General features: G+C 35.6%; 1 protein-coding gene across 1 annotated transcript in view; it reads right to left on the bottom strand.

Moving 5' to 3' along the window:
- Positions 1–346: 346 nt before the first annotated feature.
- Nadsyn (NAD synthetase) overlaps positions 347–23493 on the bottom strand; it is a 396250-nt gene continuing 373103 nt past the window's right edge. Inside the window, exon 20 of the mRNA XM_090408625.1 lies at positions 347–847. Coding sequence (XP_090264751.1) covers positions 347–847 — 501 coding nt within the window. The remainder of the gene's footprint in view (positions 848–23493) is intronic.

The following is a 23493-nucleotide window of genomic DNA, read 5'->3' as shown; positions in this document are numbered from 1 at the left end:
GTGTAAGTTTTCATGTAGTACTATCAATTCCTGTACACCCTTTGAGGGTACATGTCAGGAATTTGGTGCTGATGATAATTATTTAAGGGAGGATTGTGAAAATTAAAATATATTCAGGGGATGCCATGAAACATTTGGGATTCTCTGCTTAAGGCATTAACATACCACATATCCTCAGTTTCAAAATAATTAAATAATGCAGGAAAAAAAACAGTAACTGGTCTTTTCAATTTTCTTGTCATACAGTGATATATTTTCATTAATCTTCAGACAGATAGAGTTTCTAGGGTTTCCATTCTGGGACTCTGTCAAATAAAAAGATTTTAGATGGCTTTATTTTTTGAGTCTAGAAATATACTACCTTATCATAACAAATTTTGCACAAATTCCTCATTTGCACCTGATGATTTTGCTTGTTTATATCCTTTCTCCTATATAACAAAAAATATTCATGTATCATATATGATATAAATGCGATAAAACTGTTAAGACCAAGAGATGAACTCTTAGAAGGATAACACGTTTCATGACACACATAATTATATATAGATATAATTAAATAATATTTCCATCTGTAGAATGTCACGTATGACAAATTATTTTCTTTCAATAAAAGAAATTTTGTAAAACAAAGACATCTGTTCATTTTAGCACATAATTCATCAAGAAAAGCTATATCTAAAACAGACTCATTCACCCTTGTAGTCCCAAATGATAAACCTGAATGAAGTTGCTGACAATTAGAACAAACATCTTCTGCAGAAGTATACTTTCCCTCTTTCTCATTTGGTAATAGTTCTAAAGCTGATTTTGTCTTCTCTCTCTTCAAAGTTTCTATATGTTCTACCTAATTAAAAAAGGGAAAAAAATATGGATATACAGGACAACTTCAGTAGGCTGTCAAGTATAGGTAAAAGATAATGGGTATCAGTTTAATATGGAGAAATACAAAGTTATGCATTTTGTGATAAATACATTACAAGCTGTGTACAGATTGTTGGAACTGTACTCCAGGAAGCAGATGAAGCTAGTGATTTAGGAGTGGCAGTAGAAAGAGTTAAAATTTAGAGGAAATATTGCTAAGGTTGTTTAGGTAGCATATCCGCTCTCCAACCAAACGGCTGCGGGTTCGAATCCCGCCGTGGGCATGGATGTTTGTGATTGTCCTTGGAAATACTAGTGGCGGCGGGCGGCAGCAGATGGCGTTGGTGTAGTTGCGGTCAGTTAGTGGATTGAGTGGCAGAGACAGAGTTGTAGAGCAGGTGCCCTCCCTTGATGAGCCTTTGGACTCCCTGGAGGTGTCTAATAATAATAATAATAATAATAATAATATAACATTACTTGGCTAGCGAAAAACACACTAACAAGCTGAGATAAGGAAGTTATTATTCCTCTTTATAAAGCCTTGATATGTCCACATCTCGATTAGTATGCTCAGGTCTGGTCTCCTGGGGATAAGATAGAAGCTGAGAAGATATAGAGGAGACAAGAATAAGATGGTAAGTGGTCTGTGGAATGTTCCCTATGAGGATAGATTGAGGATGTTTGGATTGCAGAAGTTGGTTGACAGGAAGAAAAGAGAGTGATATGATAGAAACATTTAAGTTGCTTAAGGGATTTTATAGGGCTGATGCAGGGTAAATGTTTTAGCACCCGGCTAAAAGAGGAGCCAGAACAAGAGGCTGCACTTGGAAGTTGAATAAAGGTGTGATTAGTAGGAATGTGAGGATTACATTTTTACTTGGAGAGTTGTGAATGGGTGGAATGGGTTGCCAGAGTCAGTTGTGAGTGCATTGTCAGTTGATGGATTCGGAGAGGTATGGTAGATTGTGTGGATAGTTTGGATATCCCACAATGAGTCTTTGGACTACATGGAGGCACCTGTACAATAATAAATAAATAAATAAATAAATATATATATATATATATATATATATATGACTACTATTATTAACTTGGGGTTGGGATATGTTCATTTTTAACATAAACTGACTATAAACCAGAGAATTATAACAAATTGAGATTTATTTGCAAATGCAACATGTTTCATCGAGATTGACTTCATCAGGTGTTAAGAACATAGAAAGATATTAAAAGCCACTGAAACAAATATTGAGACTCTAAAGCTATACAATTATAAAGTTATGATATTCGACTGTAAATTACAGTTATTATGAACTTGTGCTTTGGTCCGTGTTAAAGTTCTATTGTTGTACACTTAGGCGTGTGTGGAACCACGCGATCTCCAGTATCTGATAGTAGAGCTGAAAGAGTCAGGCAAATTATAGCTGAGATTATTGTTCATATGAAGAGGGTCCAAGGTGATTTCTTTTGACTCTACAATGCGGCGTTCTACTTCATCATGGCAAATGTGTAGGTTTGAAGTTGTTGTCCAATTTACTTCATGTTGGCGGCTTTCGTTGTTCGTGTTTATTGAAAACAGGACATGGCCTGATAGGGCAGTAGCTCTTGTTCTCTTGTAAGCAATGTCTCTCTGGTGTTCCTCGAGACGTAGGAGGATAGATTTCTCCGTTTGGCCATAGTAAGGTTTTCCGCACTCACATGTGACTTTGTATACACCTGGAAATTGTAGAAGGTTGTGAGATTGTTTATAGTTTCTGAAACTTGATCTTATTTTTGGAAGAGTCGAGAAGCACGTTTGTATGTTGAATTTCTTTAAGATTCTACTCAGTTTTTTGGATAGCGTGCTGATATATGGCAAAGAGATATAACCTTTGGAGTCATTCTGTGTCTCTATGTTGACGGTGGGATAACTGTTTGTTGATACTTTTTAAAGAGTAGCCATTGCTTTTAAAGGTCCATTTAAGATGTTGTAGTTCTTTTTTTGGTTCTGCTTCATCTGACAGTACAGATCTTGCACGATTCACAGGAGTTGATATAATACCCAACTTTTGCGCTGGATGGTGATATGAGGACGCATGCAAATATCTGTCCGTGTGTGTTGGCTTTCTAAATATAGAGACTTTTATTGATTCAGGCATCTTGGTGAGTTTAACATCGAGGAAACTGAGGGAACTATTTTCTTCAATCTCCATGGTCAATTTTATATCCTGATGGAGGTTGTTTAAATGGTTGAGAAACCTGTGAAGATTCTCAATACCATGCTCCCATATGAGGAATATATCGTCCACATATCTAAGCCAAATTCTTGGTTTTAAACTAAAAGAGGAGATTGCCTTTTGTTCAAAATCCTCGAAAAAAATGTTGCCTAATATAGGAGAGAGGGGGCTTCCCATAGCTAATCCTTTGACTTGTTTATATAGTTTACCTTCGAATTCAAAATAGCCAGAGTTTACACAGTGAGATAGTAGAGAGAACATTTTATTCTCGACTCTTCCAAAAATAAGATCAAGTTTCAGAAACTATAAACAATCGCACAACCTTCTACAATTTCCAGGTGTATACAAAGTCACATGTGAGTGCGGAAAACCTTACTATGGCCAAACGGAAAAATCTATCCTCCTACGTCTCGAGGAACACCAGAGAGATATTGCTTACAAGAGAACAAGAGCTACTGCCCTATCAGGCCATGTCCTGTTTTCAATAAACACGAACAACGAAAGCCGCCAACATGAAGTAAATTGGATAACTTCAAACCTACACATTTGCCATGATGAGGTAGAACGCCGCATTGTAGAGTCAAAAGAAATCACCTTGGACCCTCTTCATATGAACAATAATCTCAGCTATAATTTGCCTGACTCTTTCAGCTCTACTATCAGATACTGGAGATCGCGTGGTTCCACACACGCCCAAGTGTACAACAATAGAACTTTAACATGGACTATAGCAAAAGTTCATAACTGTAATTTACAGTCGAATATCATAACTTTATAATTGTATAGCTTTAGAGTGTCTCAATGTTTGTTTCAGTGTCTTTTAATATCTTTCTATGTTCTTAACGCCTGATGAAGTCAATCTCGACGAAACATGTTGCGTTTGCAAATAAATTTCAATTTGTTATAATTCTCGGGTTTATAGTCAGTTTATATTAAAAATGAATATATATATATATATATATAACATGGTATATTTGATGAAATGGATTTACTCTGCTATATGACATCATTTGCAGAAATTTAATTACTTAACGATTCAACTTTGGCGTACGTGAGATCATGCCTGCATGGACATGCTCAACAATACTATCGCATCCAGAACACCTTCAAAACTCAACAATCGATTTGTAACTTAATTTATAGCTGTTGCATATATTTTTTATAAATTTCTTTTGATGTTATTCACTTGATGAAGTCTTCTAAGAAGATGAAACTAGTTGTGTGTTCAAATAACAAGCAGTTTTTCTATTTTGTTATCCATCAGTTTTTAGTTATTAAATTTCTTAAAAATATGGTGCATATGTGTGCATATATCAGATGCATATATTCAGGATGTGCTAGGTGTACAGTGCACACCCATGGAATAGCAATATCACCAGTATTATATTTTTTTGCATTTATTCCTGTTATCCACTAATTGTTTCCTGGCTTTGCATGATTCCTAAAATTAAACACAATATATGAGGGTTGTTTGAAAAGTTTGGTAAAAAAATAAGTTAAACACATTTCTTTGGAAAAAATCACCTTTGTTTCTCAACATAGTCTCCATCGAGGTCTACATATTTGGTCCAGAGAGTTTCCAATTTTTTCATCCCATCTAAAAAGAAGGAATTGTCAAATTGTGTAAAATAGTCATTGACAGCCCTGATGACATCCTCGTTTGAAGAAAATGTTTTCCACCGAGCCAAATTTTTAAGTTTGGGAACAAGAAGTCACACAGGGCAGGGTCTGGAGAATATGGTGGATGTGTAACCAATTCGAACTTCAATTTGTGCAATTTTGCCATTGCGATGGCCAATGTCTAGGAGGGTGCACTGTCTTGATGAAAGAGCACTTTTTTGTGCACCAATCTTGGCCGTTTTTTCTTCAGTTCGTCTTCTTTTAAACGGTCCAACAGTGATGCATAATAGATTCCTATTATTGTCTTACCCTTTTCCGAATAGTATATCATGATAATTTCCTTGGAAATCTCAAAAAAAAAAAGTGGCCATCACCTTACCAGCTAACAAAACGGTCTTCGCTTTTTTTGGTGCTCTTTCATCGGCCATTGTCCACTGTTTTGACTGCTGCTTGGACTCAGGTGTGTAGTGGCAGATCTAAGTTTTGTCTACAGTCACGAATCAATGCAAAAAATCCTGCAAATTATGATTAAACATTGCAAACACTGCATTGAAATGTCTTTTCGCATGCGTTTTTGATTGACGGTCAACAATCGCAGCACCCATCGTGCACACATTTTCATCTGCAAATTTTTCATGCAGGATATTATACATCTGTTCAGTTGAGATGCCTACAATCTCAGCAATCTCATGCACTTTCACTCAGCAGTCTTCTATAATGATACCATGGATTTTATCAATCATTTCTTTCATAGTGACCTAGGTCAGGAGTCTGGAGTGCACTTCATCTTCGATGGACTTACGACTACGTTTAAACTCATTTATCCAAAAATAAATAGTTTTTAATGCTGGTGCACAGTCCCCATGAACTGTATATAACTCAGCTTTGATCTGCGTGGCCATCCACTTCTTCAAATAAAAGTGTTTTATCACTACACGAAACTCGTTTTTCTTCTATTTATATTAAAGGGATATTATATTATATCCCACATTGTTTTAAAACCGAATAAGAAACTCAAAGATTGCCAAATTCATATATCAAACTCAAACATCACTGAAATGAAGCCTATTGGCTCTTTATATTTAAGTAACTTAATGGTTGCACCTTTTTGACAACTCGTATAGTAGAGTATATAAGTTCTTTTCGCTATACCCTTTGGTATCTATTTCTATTTGGTCTAGCTACTCACTGATGAAGCCTCAAAAAAGGCTGAAATCGGTCTGGGTAGTGACCTCCCACCATAATGTAATAACAGCATACATTTTCTAGGAAATGTGTTTTTACATTATGGAAAATACCAAGAATAGCAATCAGAACTTTACCACCTTTGCTGCGAGTTGCCCGAAATTGTACTACATACCAGGACTACTTGCATTAGCTCACGCTAGTAATCGCCGATACTTTTATAGTTTACTATATTCAGCATGAAACTCTCTGATGATTCCAATCTTTGAGTTTCTTATTCGGTTTTAAAACTATGTGGGATATAATATAAAATCCCTTTAATTTAAATAATGTTTATATCGCTGAAATGAAGCCTATTGGCTCTTTATATTTAAGTCGTTTTTCTTCATTTTTATGAAAAATGCAAACACGGTCATTTTAAATGTTTGCCAAATGAGAACTACACGTGGCTGCCAGGGGTTACGAAAAAGATGATGTGTGCTAACACTGGTATGAATGAATGAATGAATTGTTTTGCCGTCTATTGGAAATTTACCAAACTTTTCCAAAGAAAATCATCTGCCGCCTAAAGAATTTCAACAGTTGAGATTCCAACCAACAGCCTGTTAATTAATTACAAAACAGAGATGCTATTCAATCACTCACTTACCCAGGCTGACACATACATATATATTTTTATATATATGTATGTGTCAGCCTAGGACTACCCATGGCAGTACTTTACTACCCAAAGGACTACCCATGGCAGTACTTTAACTTGTTTGTAGAACTTGTTTTTCCAACTAAAATCTGGAATGTGCAGTAAGAGCACTTAAAGAACGAGACAAGACTTTTGCAATTCAGTAAGTAGGAGAATCAATGCAATTCACAATTGGTCGTACTGGATAGCCTTCTTTATGGATTTTCGGGAGACCATATAGATGGGGAGATCTTCCAAAGTAGGTGCACAATTTATCCATATAATTTGGGTCCAAACTGATGACCTCATCAAGTAATTTATTTAATTGTTTAATCTGTGAATTTGTAGGATTATGCATGATCTCTTTGTAGGTAGAGGTGTCTTCTAAAAGACTGGATACTTTTTCTCATAGTCAGTCTTATTCATGTTTACAATAGCTTTTCCTTTATCGGCCTTAGAAATAGATATATTATTATTATTATTATCTCTTCTTAAAGAAGTTAGACCTTTGATTTCAGCATTCAATAAATTGCATGGAGGTAATTTGCTTTTAAATAAACAGTCTGTCAGTCTTTTAGAAGACACCTCTACCTACAAAGAGTTCACGCATAATCCTACAAATTCAGATTAAACAATTAAATAAATTACTTGATGAGGTCATCAGTTGGGACCCAAATTATGTGGATAAATTACGCACCTACTTTGGAAGATCTCCCCGTCTATATGGTCTCCCAAAAATCCATAAAGAAGGCTATCCAGAATGACCAATCGTGAATTGCATTGATTCACGATTGGTCGTGAATCAATGCAATTACCGAATTGCAAAAGTCTTGTCTCGTTCTTTAAGTGCTCTCACTGGACATTCCAGATCCTACATAAAAAATTCAACAGATTTCCTGAAAAAAATCAAGGATTTAAAAATCAAAGAGTCTGAGTTGTTAGTCAGTTTCGACATTGTATCTCTGTTTACCAATATCCCATTAGCCAACACAGTCAATTTATTATATGAAGATTACCCTCCAGATATCACAAAGATTTTCGAGTTTGTTATTCATTCAGGTTATTTTAGTTGGAAAAACAAGTTCTACAAGCAAGTTGAAGGTACTGCCATGGGTAATCATTTGTCTCCACCTTTGGCTAACTATTTTTTGAAACAATTCGAAGAGACTATGTTTTCATCCATTCACCCTCAACCATCTCTTTGGTATCGTTATGTCGATGATGTTTTTGCCGTTTGGTCACATAATGAAGATGAGCTTTCCACCTTTCTACAACAGATAAATAGCCTTCATCCTCGTATCCAATTCACCATGGAAAAGAAAAATTCTGGTACTTCATCATTTTTGGACATCCTGCTTACTCGAACTTCTTCTGGTACCTTATCTACAAGCATCTTTTGAAAGCCCACATTTACTGGCAGATACATTCATAAAAAGTCTGCTCACCATACATCTCAAAAATTTGGCATTCTTAAATCTTTAATTAATAGGGCACATAAAGTTTGCTCTTCTCCAGAAATCTTACAACAAGAACTTTCCATCATTAAAAAGTTAATGGAATCTAATAATTACCACCCTAATCAAATCCAACAGATAATTGAATCTTATGTTCCAATACCTAAGGTTTCTTCAACATTTTGTAGAGTTCCAATCCCCTACAGTCCAGGAATCCCAGAACCTATAGGTAGAATTTTAAAAAAGTACCAATTGATTCCCACTTATATTCCTATCAACAAAATTTCTTCCTTATTGCCTTCTACAAAAGATAAACTGTTATCTCTGTCTTTGGCTGGCATTTACCAAATTCCTTGTGAATGTGATGTTTCTTATTTTGAACAAACTGGCCGTTCTGTGGAAAAAAGAATTAAAGAACATCAATATTATATTGATTACAACAAACCTCAGAAGTCTGGTCTAGCACAACACAGTATTACCACTACCCATAATATCCAGTGGGATAAAGCTATTCTCCTTCATAGATGCAGGTTCAAATATGAACGACTCTTTAAAGAAAGTTTACACTGACCGAATTTAAATCGAAATGATTGCCTCTCTCTCTCTTTCTCGAAGATCTGGTAGACTTTTATTTTATGTAATCATTGAAAAACTAAAAAACTAATTATCTTAAATATTAATTGATTATTAATTTCTTTCATTTCCTAGCTCACAACAACATTGTATTTTAATAGGTGGTCCGCTGAATGTTCGTTACTTGTATTCTATTCCTATCTGTTTGTAACACTGAAGATGTACTATTAGGTTTAGTATGAAATATCTACCTTATTCATTAATTAAAGTTATTACTGTGGTCTTACGTGTTGTTTTTAATAAACATACATATATAATAAACTCTGTATTATTGAACCTCAATTAACCAAGTATCTCATATAATTAAATTACAAATTTCAGAGCAACCTGGTTCTGTGTTTTGCCACCAGAGGTATGATGTTTGATATCAGTTGCAGATTATAAGGGTGAACTGCTAATTCTTCCCTTTTTATTATTATAATTATTATTACTATTGTCTTCTAAACCTCCATGACATGACAAGACGCATTGCAAGAGGTCAACACTAGTTAATACAAATTCTATTGTACTACTCTTTAAACTCACCTACCATGCAGAACAGTTCTTAGCCTTTTACTCACTAATTCCTTTTGTAACTTCCAGGGATGGCCCTTTGTTCTGGTTCCTTTCCCTCATACTACCATATGAAAAACCTCCTCAGTGTTAGTACAATAATAGCCATTTAACAGCTTAAATGTCTCAATCATATTCTATCTTTGTCTTCCATTCACAAAACTCTGCAGTATGCATCCCCTCAGTCTGTCCTCATAATCAGCACTGTTCTCTCCTCATGACATTTTTGTTGTCCATGCATGTGCCCTCTGAAAGGTTACTTCATACCTTTCAAATCCTGGTGATCAGATCTGAGCACAGAAATCCAGATGTAGTCTGGTCAAAGCTTTATACAATGGGACTACCATGTTATATCCCCGTTTTGTCTCTTGGTTGACTTTATCGTTATATCTTTAATTGTCTTTTACTTTACTTTAACTTTTAACATTAAACTTTTGTATCTCTTATTCTCAGACTTCGATTGCCGACAAATTTGTATAGATTAAAGACTGCGCCAGCCGGCAACTAAATTCTGATACATTACCCAATGATACTAAAAGAAAATGTAGGGATCACGAAGTATGCAGTCATGGTCCCTATTCTCATATCACTATTGGTTTCCCCTTTAAATGCATGGTACGAAATTTTCCAAATAGTAATTCAAGTCCGCAGAAGATATGACAAACTCAATTGATTATGTAAAAAGAAACACATTTATTATTTCACAAAGACAAGTATACATGTTATTTAAATTCTTAACCTTAAAAGAGTCTGGGTTCCCCTTACTTAATTAAACACATTTAAACTTCTGCACTATGATCTCTTACTGGGCATAAATTCCTCACTTCTGTACATATATCTATCCTCAGACTCTCACAATTAAGTTACCTGATAATATCATACATGAAACATTACATATAAACACTAGACAATTCAATAAATCTGACATATAATTCTCTAGGACAATAGTACTTATTTCTACTTAATTCTCTCCCCCAAACTATCTGTTAACACTTAATCACTTTCTGATCATATGACATTACTTTTCTTAAATCACTTAAACAGTTCGGAGCTCGGCCTCCTGTTCGGCTGGAGCCTAATATGTTTTCTTCTTAACAGTAGACACAAGTATCCAAATTGCAGACTGTTCTTGTGGCACAACACGTAAATAGCGTGTGTTCTTATCTTCTGTTTCTTTATTCCACGGATACTTTAATCCTACATTAATATAAGAAAATCTTCGCTTACCTTTCTTGCTTTGACTAGGTATTCTGATCTGTTCACTGTACCTCCTCTGATGGCGGGCTTTGCTCCTTTGTTCTACACGAACTGAAAGCTCTCATACACAGACTTGTACGCTGACATAGATTTCATCAGCGGCTCTTTCTCCTTATGTGTTTGAACACATTGTAGTTGCAGCTTTGACCGATGTAACATGCATAGCAAGGGGGAGATTCTTGCTACACGTGGCGGCAAGCTCTACGTAGCTCTCCTATGACAAACTGGGTGCCAAACGAACCTCGGAGACGAGACACAAGCAATAAGAGATCGGAGATACAAGATAAGAGAGCGATTCGAACTCCGCCGAAACTTTTATACTCCGAAGCAGCTCCCTCACTCGGCGGTGTCGTCACGCATACGGCGGTAGCCGATTGGATGCCGTGGCTACGAACTGTCTTCACATGTCTTAAAACTTGTACTTAGCTTATACATATTTATTTGGTAATACTACATGACTTCCTGCTTTAATTCATTCACAATTACTATCTTAATAAACTTATGGGCTATCTTAACAATGTTTGGAATTTACACATCTGGATGTTTACATTTTCTTAGGACATTATACGGTACACTTCCCATCAGGAAGCATAAGTATGTCCTTATCCCTTCCTTCTGAAGTAACGTTATGTTGGGTGGGAAAAAGGATGACTCATCACTTTTTCCGACACAACAACCACAATTTTATCTCTTGTGGTCAATGGCCTCCCTAATAATGAAGCAATTCTTGAAGAAGTTATTTTATTATTTGTTTAATATGTAACCCACACACTAAAGGTCACAAGAACTATAACAGATTAGTAACTCCAAGTAAATATGAAGCATCCCATTTGTGAATCCTAAATTTTGAAACGTTACATTTAGTTGTAGTTGCATTCATTTGACCACCTTTGCAGCTTATCAAATCCTCTTGAAGAATCAAAACATCAGCACTATTACTAACAACCCTCCCAAGCTTCACATCTTCTATAAACAAATGAACCTGAAAGGAAATATTCAGCTGTTTGCTGATGATTTAAAATTAGGCAGAGTCATAGTTAATCAAGGCAATGTGGAGTTGCAGGACGATTTAAATAGGCTGTCAGTATGGGAAAAAGTTAATGGGTATCAGTTTAATGTCGAGAAATGTAAAATGTAAAGTTATGCACTTTGGGATAAACAGATTACAAGCTGTTTATCACATTAATGGCATGTACACCAGAAAATAGATGAAGACAAAGAGTTAAAGTTTAGAGGACATATTGCTAAGATTGCTAAGGTAGCACATAAGATTACTTGGCTAGTTAATAACACATTGACAAGTAGAGATTGGGAAGTTGTAATTCCTCTTTATAAGGCTTTGATATGCCTACATCTGGATCACTCTGCTAAAGTCTGGTCCCCTGGGTTTCTTGGGGATGTGGAAGCGGTGGAGAGAATTCAGAGGTGAGTGACCTGTGGCCCTGATGCAGAGGAAATGTTTCAGCACTTGCTAGAGGGACCAGAACAAGGGGTCATCCTTGGAAGTTGAATAAAGGTGTGGTCAGTAGGGATGTGAGGACTAGATTTTTTGATTGGAGAGTGGTGAATGAGTGGAATGGGTTGCAAGAGTCAATTGAGTGCTTTTTCTGTTAATGGGTTCAAGGAGAGGTATGATAAGATTGTGTGGATAGATTGGGTCTCCCACAATCAGTCTTTGGACTCCATGGAGGTGCCCATATAATAATAATTAACAATAATCTCCCTGTAGTCCTTAATGAATACTAATGGTCAATTGGAGACAGAAACAGATAAAATAGTTGAGATACTGATTGACAACTTTGCAAGGGTATATTATACAAGTGAAGTTAATTATGTGACAGAGATGAATGAATTAAAGGTTCTTAGGATATTGCAGAATTTCAATGTAAATACAGCTTGTGGAAGGTGGGGAGGGGGATTAGATGGGATGTCAGCCTTGCATTTTGAGGGAATGTGCAAGGCAACTGGCAATACCTCTGACTAGGCTATTTAAGTATCAGCTCTGGTAGAATTCTAAGGAAGTGGAAAGAGATCAAAATAATTCCCTTACATAAGGGAGGCTCTAAGACTGCAGTAGCAAATTATAGACTAATCAGTATCTCAGGAGTGGTGGTAAAAATTAAAGTATGGGAAAAATTGGTCAAAAAAAGAGAATTCAAGAATGGGTGGATAGGAATATGATACTCTATGAGGGGTGACAAGGCTTTGTGAAGGGTTGGTCATGCCTTAGTAGTTTACTAACTTTTTATAATGGAATAACAGCCGATTTGGAAAAGGGAAATGCCTACACCATGATTCTGCTGGATTTTGCAAAGGCATTTATTTGACTGAATACCACATGGAACTCTGTTAAGCAAATTAAAACAAATGGGGATGGATACGGCACTAGTTATGTAGATAAGAGGGTGGCTGCTGGACAATTATTAAAAAAGCGTTATACAAAGGAGAAGAATCCAGTAAAGGCTGGTGACTAGTGGTGTGCAGCAAGGTTCAGTTCTAGGACCACTGCTGTAGGCAGAGTAATAGTTAATCAAGGTGATGTGGAGAGTTTGCAGGATAATTTAAATAATCTGTCAGTAAGGATAAAAGATAATACGGATCAGTTCAATGTGGAGAAATGTAAGTTATGCATTTTGGGATAAGCAGATTACAAACTGTACCACAATGATGGAACTGTACTCCAGGAAATAAATAAAGTTAGTGATTTAGGGATAGTGGTAGACAGAGAGTTGAAGTTTAGAGGACATGTCGCTAAGGCAGCTCATAAGATTGCTTAGCTACTGAAGAACACACTAAAAAGTAGAGATAAGGAAGCTGTTATTCCTCTTTATAAGGCCTTGATATGTCAACATCAAAATTATTGTCCTCAGGTGGTCTCCTGAGTTTCTTAGAGATGAGAAGGTGATAGAGAAGATTCAGAGGTAAGCAACAAGATGGTGGGTGGTCTGTGTAATGTTCCCTATGAGGACAGATTGAGGATGCATGTGGACTGCAGAAGTTGGTTGATAGATGAAAAAGAGAAATATGATAGAAACATAAGTTACTTTTATATATATCTGATTTACACACGAAAGGCCACAAGACCTATACCACATTAGTGGCGTGTGTGGGCAAGAAGAACAGAAGAGAGGAGGAGTTTGTTCACATTTTCCTTGAAGAACTGAGGATTACAATCTTTAGGGATGGCAGGGTGGGAGAGACGGTTCCAAAGGAAAGAAGGAGATGGAATGGAAGAGGAGGCAGTGAAGTTCGTTCAGTGAGTTTCAAGATGGACTGTAAAAGGGTGTTGGTTAGCAGTGGCAATTGTTTTAATGATTTTGGCAGAAAGTGGAGGAATAATAGTTTCAGCAGAGCACTGTCCATGAAAGTATCTATAGAAGAGGCGCAAGCAGAAAGTGAACATCTGTGAGAAAAGGATTGAAATGGGTTTGTCAGAAAGGGATCATTCATCAGCCAGACTGCCCTCTGCTGGATAGAATCGAGCAATCTTAGGGAGGATTTTGGTGCACTACCCCAAATATGGGAGTAATATTCCATGGCTGGGTGGATTTGGGCTTTGTATAGAGTTAGCAGCTGTGAGAGTGTGAAGAAGTGTCTTGTGCAAAAAAGTGACTGAAAAGGCACTGTTGTTTGACTGCTGTTTACATCACACCAAAACATGGTATGAGCGTAAATTTAAGTAGGCCTGTGAAATTCTTATCAACCACCCTAATCTTAACAATAATGGTGGTCTAAAAATCCAAAAAATATGGATGGCACATATTCTACCCACATAACCTTTTGGTCTAAGAGTTAATTATACTTAGGACTGTAAGTAACCTAGGATCTTAATTCGAATATAACAACACTCACGTTAAATTATGGATTAGGTCACCACTTTTGCTGTATTAAAACTATCAATATGAATTTGTTCTCTGATGATATCATAAATAGAATATAGCTTTGATGTAGTTTTTTTTTATTTTTTCTTCACTAGAAGTCCGGCCAGTAGAATAACAGTCAGTCAAATCATTGTTACTTTGGCATGATGTTTGAAATGTAATGTAGCTTGCCTTTGTGTGTGTGTGTGTGTGTGTATATGTATGTATATATATATATATATATATATATATATATATATATACACACACATATACATACATGAATACTCCAGATGACGACCTTAATATGTAGGTTTAAATGTCGGGAAATTAAAGTAATTACTCCTAACACAGTTGCAGGTTCCATAATTTTAACACAATGAATACCAATCCCTGTGTAACACTAACAGAAATCATTCTTACTTTTGCCTATTGTTAATAATGTAGAAAATGATCTCATAGTTAGTCTTAGATAAATAGGTCTCCAGCTATTGATTAAGGTATTATCACTAATGGGTTTTTGAATGAGGGATGGTATGGCTGGCTATAAATTCACTTCGTATGTAACCTGTAGAGAGAAATAATTAAAGAGTATAACTAGAATTGGAAAAATAAAATCCCAGGCCTCTCAGTAAATTTCTATCCCTAGACCATCAGGTCTCAGAGATTTTCTTGTCTGGCATTCCTTACAGGCTATAATAACTTCAGCTGCTGTAATGGGTCTGTGAGCCCATCTTGGATATGAAAAGGAAAGGCATTAATGTTCCAAGAGTTCCAAGTTTTGCCCAGTATTGTACCATTTTCAAAACGTACTGCTTTTGAAAGAAGGCAGGGATATTTTGTATGGCAGACACATCTTCACATTTATACAGATTTGGGTGATATTGCTTTCTTCATGGAATTTAGTGAACTGTCTATTGAAGAAAGTAGCTGTAGCGCTATAAGTTAAATACTGATATATTCTTATTTAAAATTTTCTTTCTTACACTTTGCTTCTACCTTTCCAGTTCTATTTCTGTGTTGATGTGTCTGATAATGTCTCTGCATTCTATACTACTAATGTGCATTGGTTTGCTATGAACTAGCTACGCTCTTTACACAGGTCTTTTTACTTATTCCTTTTGAGAAAAGCACGTTCCTTTCCCAATTTAGTCATGTTCTGTTTTACTGTTTCTTTGAATTCTGGCCAAGTATTCCAGTCCCAGGTAACATTATTCCAGTTTGAACAGAGGGTCTGCAAATTTTGGCTGAAAAGATTAATGGGAAATCTGGTGGAAGTTTCCAGAACTGATCTCTACTTATTCCATACAGTGAAATTTAACTAAGATTGGATTATGATCTGGCATGTTGTTATAAAGATGTTTTATCTGAATTACTCTGTTTATAAGAGAAGAAGAGATATAAATTCAATCAAGATGGAAACTAATAGGTTGATTAATTTAAGTGTAACCTTGGAGATTAGGGTTGTGAATCCTCTGTATGTCTACTAGTTGGGCATTGCCAAGGCATATTTTTAATTGTGCATAACCTATTTTTCACTTATTAGGTCACCTCCTATTTTGTTTAATATGGGTTTTCAGCACAGTTCAAAATTTAAATTTCTACATGGCTTCTTGTCTAACTGGATGGTGGAATATTCATACATTTAATGAGGCAATGCAGAAGGGTGATGATATGATTAGTGAAGTTTAACTGGTAAGTCTTTAACATCTATATTTTGGAGGAATTTGATGAGGTATTCTATTGTGAAGGAGCAGTTGGGTATCCTGCTACTTGTAAATTCTTTTCCAGCTTTTTGCATTTACTTTACCATTATTTCAAATCCATGGCTACTCTTCTTGATTTGGAAGCTGGCTATTTTCTTGTTATTATTATTATTAAGAGAGATCTCCAGGAAGTTAGGGACTCATTGAGGGAGACCACATACTACATGCACCAGCTGTCATACTTGAATTCATTCACACTGCTGGCACACACAACATCCAATGGCAATCCATTCTAATCACATACCACTCTACTGTTGTGTCGGAAAAAGTGATGAGTCATCCTTTTTCCCACCCAACATTAACGCTACCTCAGAAGGAAGGGATAAGGACATGCTTATGCTTCCTGATGGGAAATGCACCGAATAATGTCCCAACAAAATGTAAATAACAAGATGTGTAAATTCCAAATATTGTTAAGATAGCCCATAAGTTTATTAAGATAGTAATTGTGAATGAATTAAAGTAGAAAGTCATGTAGTATTAACTGATAAATATGTATAAGCTAAGTACAAGTTTTAAGACATGTGAAGACAGTTCGTAGCCACGGCATCCAATCGGCTGCCGCCGTATGCGTGACAACACACCACCGAGTGAGGGAGCTGTTTCGAAGTATAAAAGTTTCGGTGGGAGTTCGAATCGATCTCTTATCTCTTATCTCCGATTTCTGGTGTCTCGTCTCCGAGGTTCGTCGGCACCAAGTTTCCCATAGGAGAGCTATGTAGAGCTTGCCGCCATGTGTAGCAAGGATCTCCCCTTGCTATGCATGTTACATCGGTCAAAGCTGCAACTACAATGTGTTCAAACGCATAAGGAGAAAGAGCCGCTGATGAAATCCACGTCAGCGTACAGATCTGTGCATGAGTGTTTTTGGTTCGTGTAGAACAAAGCCCGCCATCAGAGGAGGTACAGTGAACAGATCAGAATACCTAGTCAAAGCAAGAATGGTAAGCGAAGATTTTCTTATATTAATGTAGGATTAAAGTATCCCTGGAGTAAAGAAACAGGAGTTAAGAACAGTCTGCAATTTGGACACTTGTGTCTACTGTTAAGAAGAACGCATATTAGGCTCCAGCCGAACAGGAGACCGAGGTCCGGACTGTTTAAGTGATTTAAGAAAAGTAATGTCATATGTTCAGAAAGTAATTGAATGTTAACAGATATTTTTGGGGAGGGAATTAAGGAGAAATAAGTACTATTGTCCTAGGGAATTACATGTCAGATTTATTGAAATGTTCTTGTGTATATATGCAATGCAATATTACATGTATGTATGCAATATTACATGTATGATAATGCCAGGCAATTTAGTTATAAGAGTCTGAGGATAGATATACGTATAGAAGTGAAGAGTTCTTGTAAAGTAAGGGATTACAGTGCAAAGGTTTAAATGTGTTTAATTAAGAAAAAAGAACCCAGACTCTTTTGAGGTTAAGAATATAAATAACATGTATACTTGTCTTTGTGAAATAATAAATGTGTTTCTTTTTACATAATCAATCGAGTTTGTCATATCTTCTGCGGACTTGAATTACCGTTTGGAAAATTTCGTACCATGCATTTAAAGGGGAAACCAATAGTGATATGAGAATAGGGACCACGACTGCATATATCTTGATCCCTACAATTTTCTTTAAGTAATTTAGATAGTGCATCAGAATTTAGTAGCTGGCTGGCGCAGTCTTTAATCTATACAAATTTGTCGGCAACTGAATATCTGATAGTAAGAGATACAAAACTTAACTTTAAAGCTAAAGTAAAGTAAAGATAAAACAAGAAATTGGGGATATAACACTACGAGGGAAAAATTTGGATATCATGATCTAGATTTTATTAACCACATAAGTTAATCATGCATTTAATGATTAAAACATAAGAATAATAAAATGTCACTAAAAATAAATCCAGAAATAAAAGAGAAATGGTCATATTTAAAACTACACAATTGAGCTATGACTGAAATATCATAATTCATTCTTTGATTGTCATTTACTAACCATTTATAGTACAGATAGTAGATTGAATTGCATTGAAGAAATAGCCAAATAAAATAAATATACTATCAAATTTAAAAAGGAACACGAATGACAATCATAAAGGAATAAATAACATATAGATTAAAACTTAGGATGGTAAACTATGAATGGTTTAAAAACATGAAAGATTAATGGTACAATATCAAGTACAACATTGTACTTGATAGTACAGTTATTCTGAATGTGGCAGCATCTTCAGAAAGATTGAAGCGTGCTCTTCTAGAAATGTGTGCTGAAAAGTTGTGATAATCACCATGAAGTAATTGAGGTAGAACCATGAAAAATTACACACTATTACAATATGATGATATATGGTAGTTAAAGGGTTTTAAGATATGTTCTTTCTTGTGGTTATATCAGTTGCTTTAATATCATTTTTGTTCTAGGTTTTTATCAGAACTTTTCAGCCTCCCTTCATAAGGACGAAAAAAAGAGGAAAATGAGTGATAAGTAGTGGAGTATGCTAAATAGGTTACATCAAATTACAAGCCAGTTAGTTAGTGGTTGGAATTCATGCATAATTTTTATACTGCATAGCTTCTAATTTTCAGAGAGCATGTAGAGGTGATGGATATTTACTGCTTTGTTATTGGTCCTTATAGATATGGTTTCAGAGATACTGAAACCATAGCTATAATTTTTAAAAATTTTCAGAATTTTTTCACTGTTTTCAAGATCTAAAATGACTGCTTTCTTTATCTGTGGGATGTGTTTTAGCTCTAATACATCAGTTGCAATTTTAGTTTTACTGATTCACAGGATTTTTATTTTTGTTATTCAAGCAATCTGGAATGGGAATATCACAATGATGAAAGTGTTCTTGGAGGTGCGACCAAAGTGACTTAATGGCTAAACCTACACGATTTGATTAAAATGGAAACCTGTATATTATGGTATTCAAGTATCTTTGTTGGTGTGAATCTTTATAGGTTTTAAAAGATTGGTAAATTTCTGGTTTGTAGTGAAAACTAGTTTATAATCTGTGTGTTCAAATATATGTTTGAACACGTTATATTTTGGATATAATACGAGTCATTTTTACTATAGTCAGTTTTACTATTTTTCTCAAAGGGAAATTTTCTTTAGTTTTGGGGTGGTCACCTGAGTCCTGGCTGTAGTAGTTGCATAATTAATCAAATGTTGTGGATATTTGTAATTTATGTAGATCTGCATTAGTTATTTAATTTCACTGGTTAGATTTCTACTATTTGTGGAAAATTTATAAGCATTTATGAATTGTGGGATAATAATATTTAGGATAACTTCACAAGAAAACTTTGATTGCTTATATTTGAATAAAGAATTAAACAAGAATATGATTTCTTGGCATCTTTAATTTAATGTATAACCAAGTGAAAAAACTTTCAACAATCTTTCTCAAACCCACTCAGTGAGATTTAGAGTGATATTGAAGATCACTCAGTTTTTTAGGATAGGTACTCCCTGCACTAAAACTATCTCAATAAAGGTCAAACTGGTCTGGATATTGGCCATTCCCATACCATATAGCATTCTACACACATCCAAAAGCATACATGCTTTTTCATTATAATTCTAAGGAAATTATAATGACTAATGTGAAGTCATTAGCCTCTATATATAAGTAATCTAGTTGTGAAGATACTCATGGACAAACGTTTTTTGTTTAATTTCTTGGAATCTTAATTTAATGTATAACCAAGTGAAAAAACTTTCAACAACTTTCAATATGACTATCGTGTCTAGTTAAAGTTGAATTAAGGAAATTTATAGAATTGTTTTTTTGTCTGATTCCATGATAAAGTTCAATCTATTACTAAAATTATTTAGTGAGGTTTGTAGTGAAGATCTACATTTTGAGTCTACAATACATAAGACATTATTCACACAGCTGTCATTAAAAGTGATGCCAGAGGGGGGGGGGGAGGAGTGTTAACATGCTGGATTCTAGATGTGCCAGATATAATTTGGCTAATCTGTTATTGATGTTTTGGCCCATCAGGAGTTCAAAAGTTTGAATGTCAAAATCATTATTTACATCTAAAGATATTATTATTAAGAGTCAGGGAGTCATAGAGGGAATCCATACAATTTGCACGAGCTGTCAAACCTGTTCTTGAATTCATTCATGCTACTTAAACACACAACATCCAACCTCAATCCATTCCAATGCACCACTCTATGAGAGAAAAATCTAGCCCTCATCTCCTTCTTGACAGCATTCATTCACAACTTCCAAGTATACCTTTGAATCCTTTCCCACCCTCCATAAAATGAAACATTTCATCTACTGAAATGACCCAAGACAGCAAAGACATCATTCTGAACAAGAACTCAACCTTCTTCAACTGCACATCAAATTCATGCTCGAAAAAGAATCTCCACAGGGTATCTCCTTCTTGGATGTACAAATCCAAAGAAAAGAAGACAGTTCCATCTCTACTTCTGTCTATCATAAGCCGACTTTTTCATGACGCTGCATTCACAATTATTCTGCTCACCATCCATCTCAAAAATTTGGCATCATTAAATCATTAGTAACAAGAGCACACAGATTCTGCTCCTCTGAAGGTTCTTTAAACCAAGAATTGGAAATAATCAAAAATACAGCCATACAAAATGGATACAATCCAAAAACAATGTAAAAAATCATCAGTCACTTCCCCACACAACATACTAGATAAAAACAAACCCGTAGGATTCCCATACCGCATGCCAAAGGTATCTCCAAACGTCTCTCAAAAATTATGAAGAAATATAAATTGGCTACTACCTACAAACCAATCAACCAAATCCACAATTGGTTACCTTCTCCTAAAGATAAACTCTCACCTCTTATGCTACTTGGTGTGTATGAGATCCCATGCTCCTGTAAATTGTCCTACTATGGACAGACAGGTAGATCCATTAAAAAGTGCATTTTGGAATATAAAGACCATATTCGTCTCATCAAACTGCAGAAATCTGGCCTCGCACAACACAGAATTGAAAACCCAAACCATAGGATCCATTTGAAGAAAACCAAACTTCTACACAGATCTTCATATAAACATGGACATGTATATAAATAAAGTGTTGAAGCCATACATCACAGACCTAATTTGAACTATAATGAAGTTCTTAGTATCCCTAAAGTCTGGGAAATTGTCATCCTAAATTGTGTAAAATAATTTTATATGTTATCTCATTTTAATGTAATCTCTTTTTTTTTTCAGATATATTTTAATTTAATTCTATAACATGCTACTGTATGCATAGAGGGATTCCATTGTAAGCATGCACCCAAACTGTATGTAATTCCTAGTATTGTTTGAATTAATTGTACTGAAGATGTCCTATGATAATACTAAGGACAAAATATTTACTTATTAAAAATCTTATTACTGTGGTCATGTGTGTATGTTTAGTCATGAAATGAATGCTGCACAGGTTTCATTATATAACAATTGCAATTTTTGCTATATAACCCTTGAACTTCAACTTCCTGTATAGCAAACCTCAAGATCACTAACCTGATGTTTCTTCTAGCATACTCATACCAATATGACATTGGATATCTAATCACACCAAAGTATTCTGTCAAAATACTCTGACATCCATTTTCCCATGCCCACAATTCCAGCCTATTCAAATCATTCTGCAAGAACTGCATATCACTAGCACTCCTGATTACCCTACCTATCTTTGCATCATCATTTGACATGCGACATGTCAAATCATTCCCAATGTCATTAATGTACACATTCAATAACAGTGGATCAAGGACTGATCCTGGTACACCACTGGTTACCTTAAATCATGCAGACTCACATCCTCCATATACCACTTTTTGATATCTGTCAACTAGCCATCCTCTTATCCATGCCAATAGTTTATAATCCAATCCCATGTTCTCCAATTTATGCATGTCTTCCATGCTGTATTCTGTCAAAAGCCTCGGCAAATTTCAAAAGTATTTTTATCAATAATGGTAATAATAATAATGGTAATATTATAGAATTTGAGCAAGTTGCTAAAACATGACCTTCCCATAGTATCTTCCCATGATGTTCATTGCAAAGCAGAGATTCTCTGTCAACCCATTTCTGAATGCAGGCCCTAACAAACATTTCCAAAATCTTCACCACTACTTCTCAGATACTGACTGGTTGATAGTTGGATATATCAGTCTTTGCACCACCCTTATACAATGGGATTACCATGCATTCTTTCCACTCTTGCTAGCTCTTCCCTGTTCTGAGACCCAAATTATATAGCCTGGTTAAAGGAATGGCTATTCAACTGAACACTCTCTTAGCATCCGTGCTGATATCCCATCAGTTACTACTGCAGAATTTTATTCAGTTTGTGCAACAGCTCTAGTACTTCCTCCTCATACAGTGAAGAGGTAGCAGTGAGTTCAATGTTGCATGTAACACGTTGATAGCTTTTAGCAAAATGGTTACTCATTAGTTTAATTCCAGATGATCAGAGTAGAGATTTCATAGAACCCATTTATAAAAAGAAAATAAAACTGAATGTGAGAATTACCAAGGAATTTCTCTGAGTGTTACTGGTAAGATTTATTATTATTATTACATGACACCTGCAGGGGAGTCCAAGGATTCATCGAGGTAGGGCACCTACACTACTTTCTATCTCTACCACTCATTCCGCCAATTACGACTAACCACAATTACACCAACACCATCTACCGCACACTGCCATCACTAGTATTTCCACAGACAATCACAAACATCTATGCCTATGGCAGGATTTGAACCTGCAGCCCTTTTGGCTGGAGAGCGGATATGCTAACCACTCCGCCTACCAGGCCGGCAAAATTCATACTGTGCATATCAAAGGTTATAGTAGTATGCAAGGTAAGACAATAACAAACATCCATGTCCACTGTGGGGATTCAAACCAGTGAACTGTTGGTTGCAGAGTGGGTGTGCTAGCCACTCAGCCAACCAGGCTGGCATTTATATACAAGCATAACTTGAGAGAAGCTAAGAAAAATTGTGAAAGGGAGACTTGGAGATGAACGTGCTGGGTTTAGGCCAAATGGTGGTTGTCAGAATCAGGATTTTCACTTTAAGACAAATTGCTCAGAAGTCATAGGAACATAACAAAGATCTATATTTAAATTTTGTAGATCTGGAAAAGGCAATGAGAAAGTGCCAAGAGAAAAGTCATTTAAAATTCGACAATTATGTGATGTAAATGGGACATTATATTAAGCAATACATAAACCAAAAGGCAGAATTGAAGGAGGTACAAGAAGATGGTTTGATGTAAAATCAGGTGTGAGACAAGCATGCTGCAAGCTCCATTGTTATTTATCATATCCATGACTGCATTATGAAGGAAAGTAGCATTAAACCTGATATCTAATTGGGAGATGTTAATCTCA

Source organism: Typopeltis vanoorti, chromosome 18 (assembly GCF_054136105.1).
Source record: "Typopeltis vanoorti isolate ZY-2024b chromosome 18, IOZ_Tvanoo_1.0, whole genome shotgun sequence".
Classification (NCBI taxonomy): domain Eukaryota; kingdom Metazoa; phylum Arthropoda; class Arachnida; order Uropygi; family Thelyphonidae; genus Typopeltis; species Typopeltis vanoorti.
Note: the sequence above shows the minus strand (reverse complement) of the source record. Positions and strands in the feature narration are given on the sequence as shown.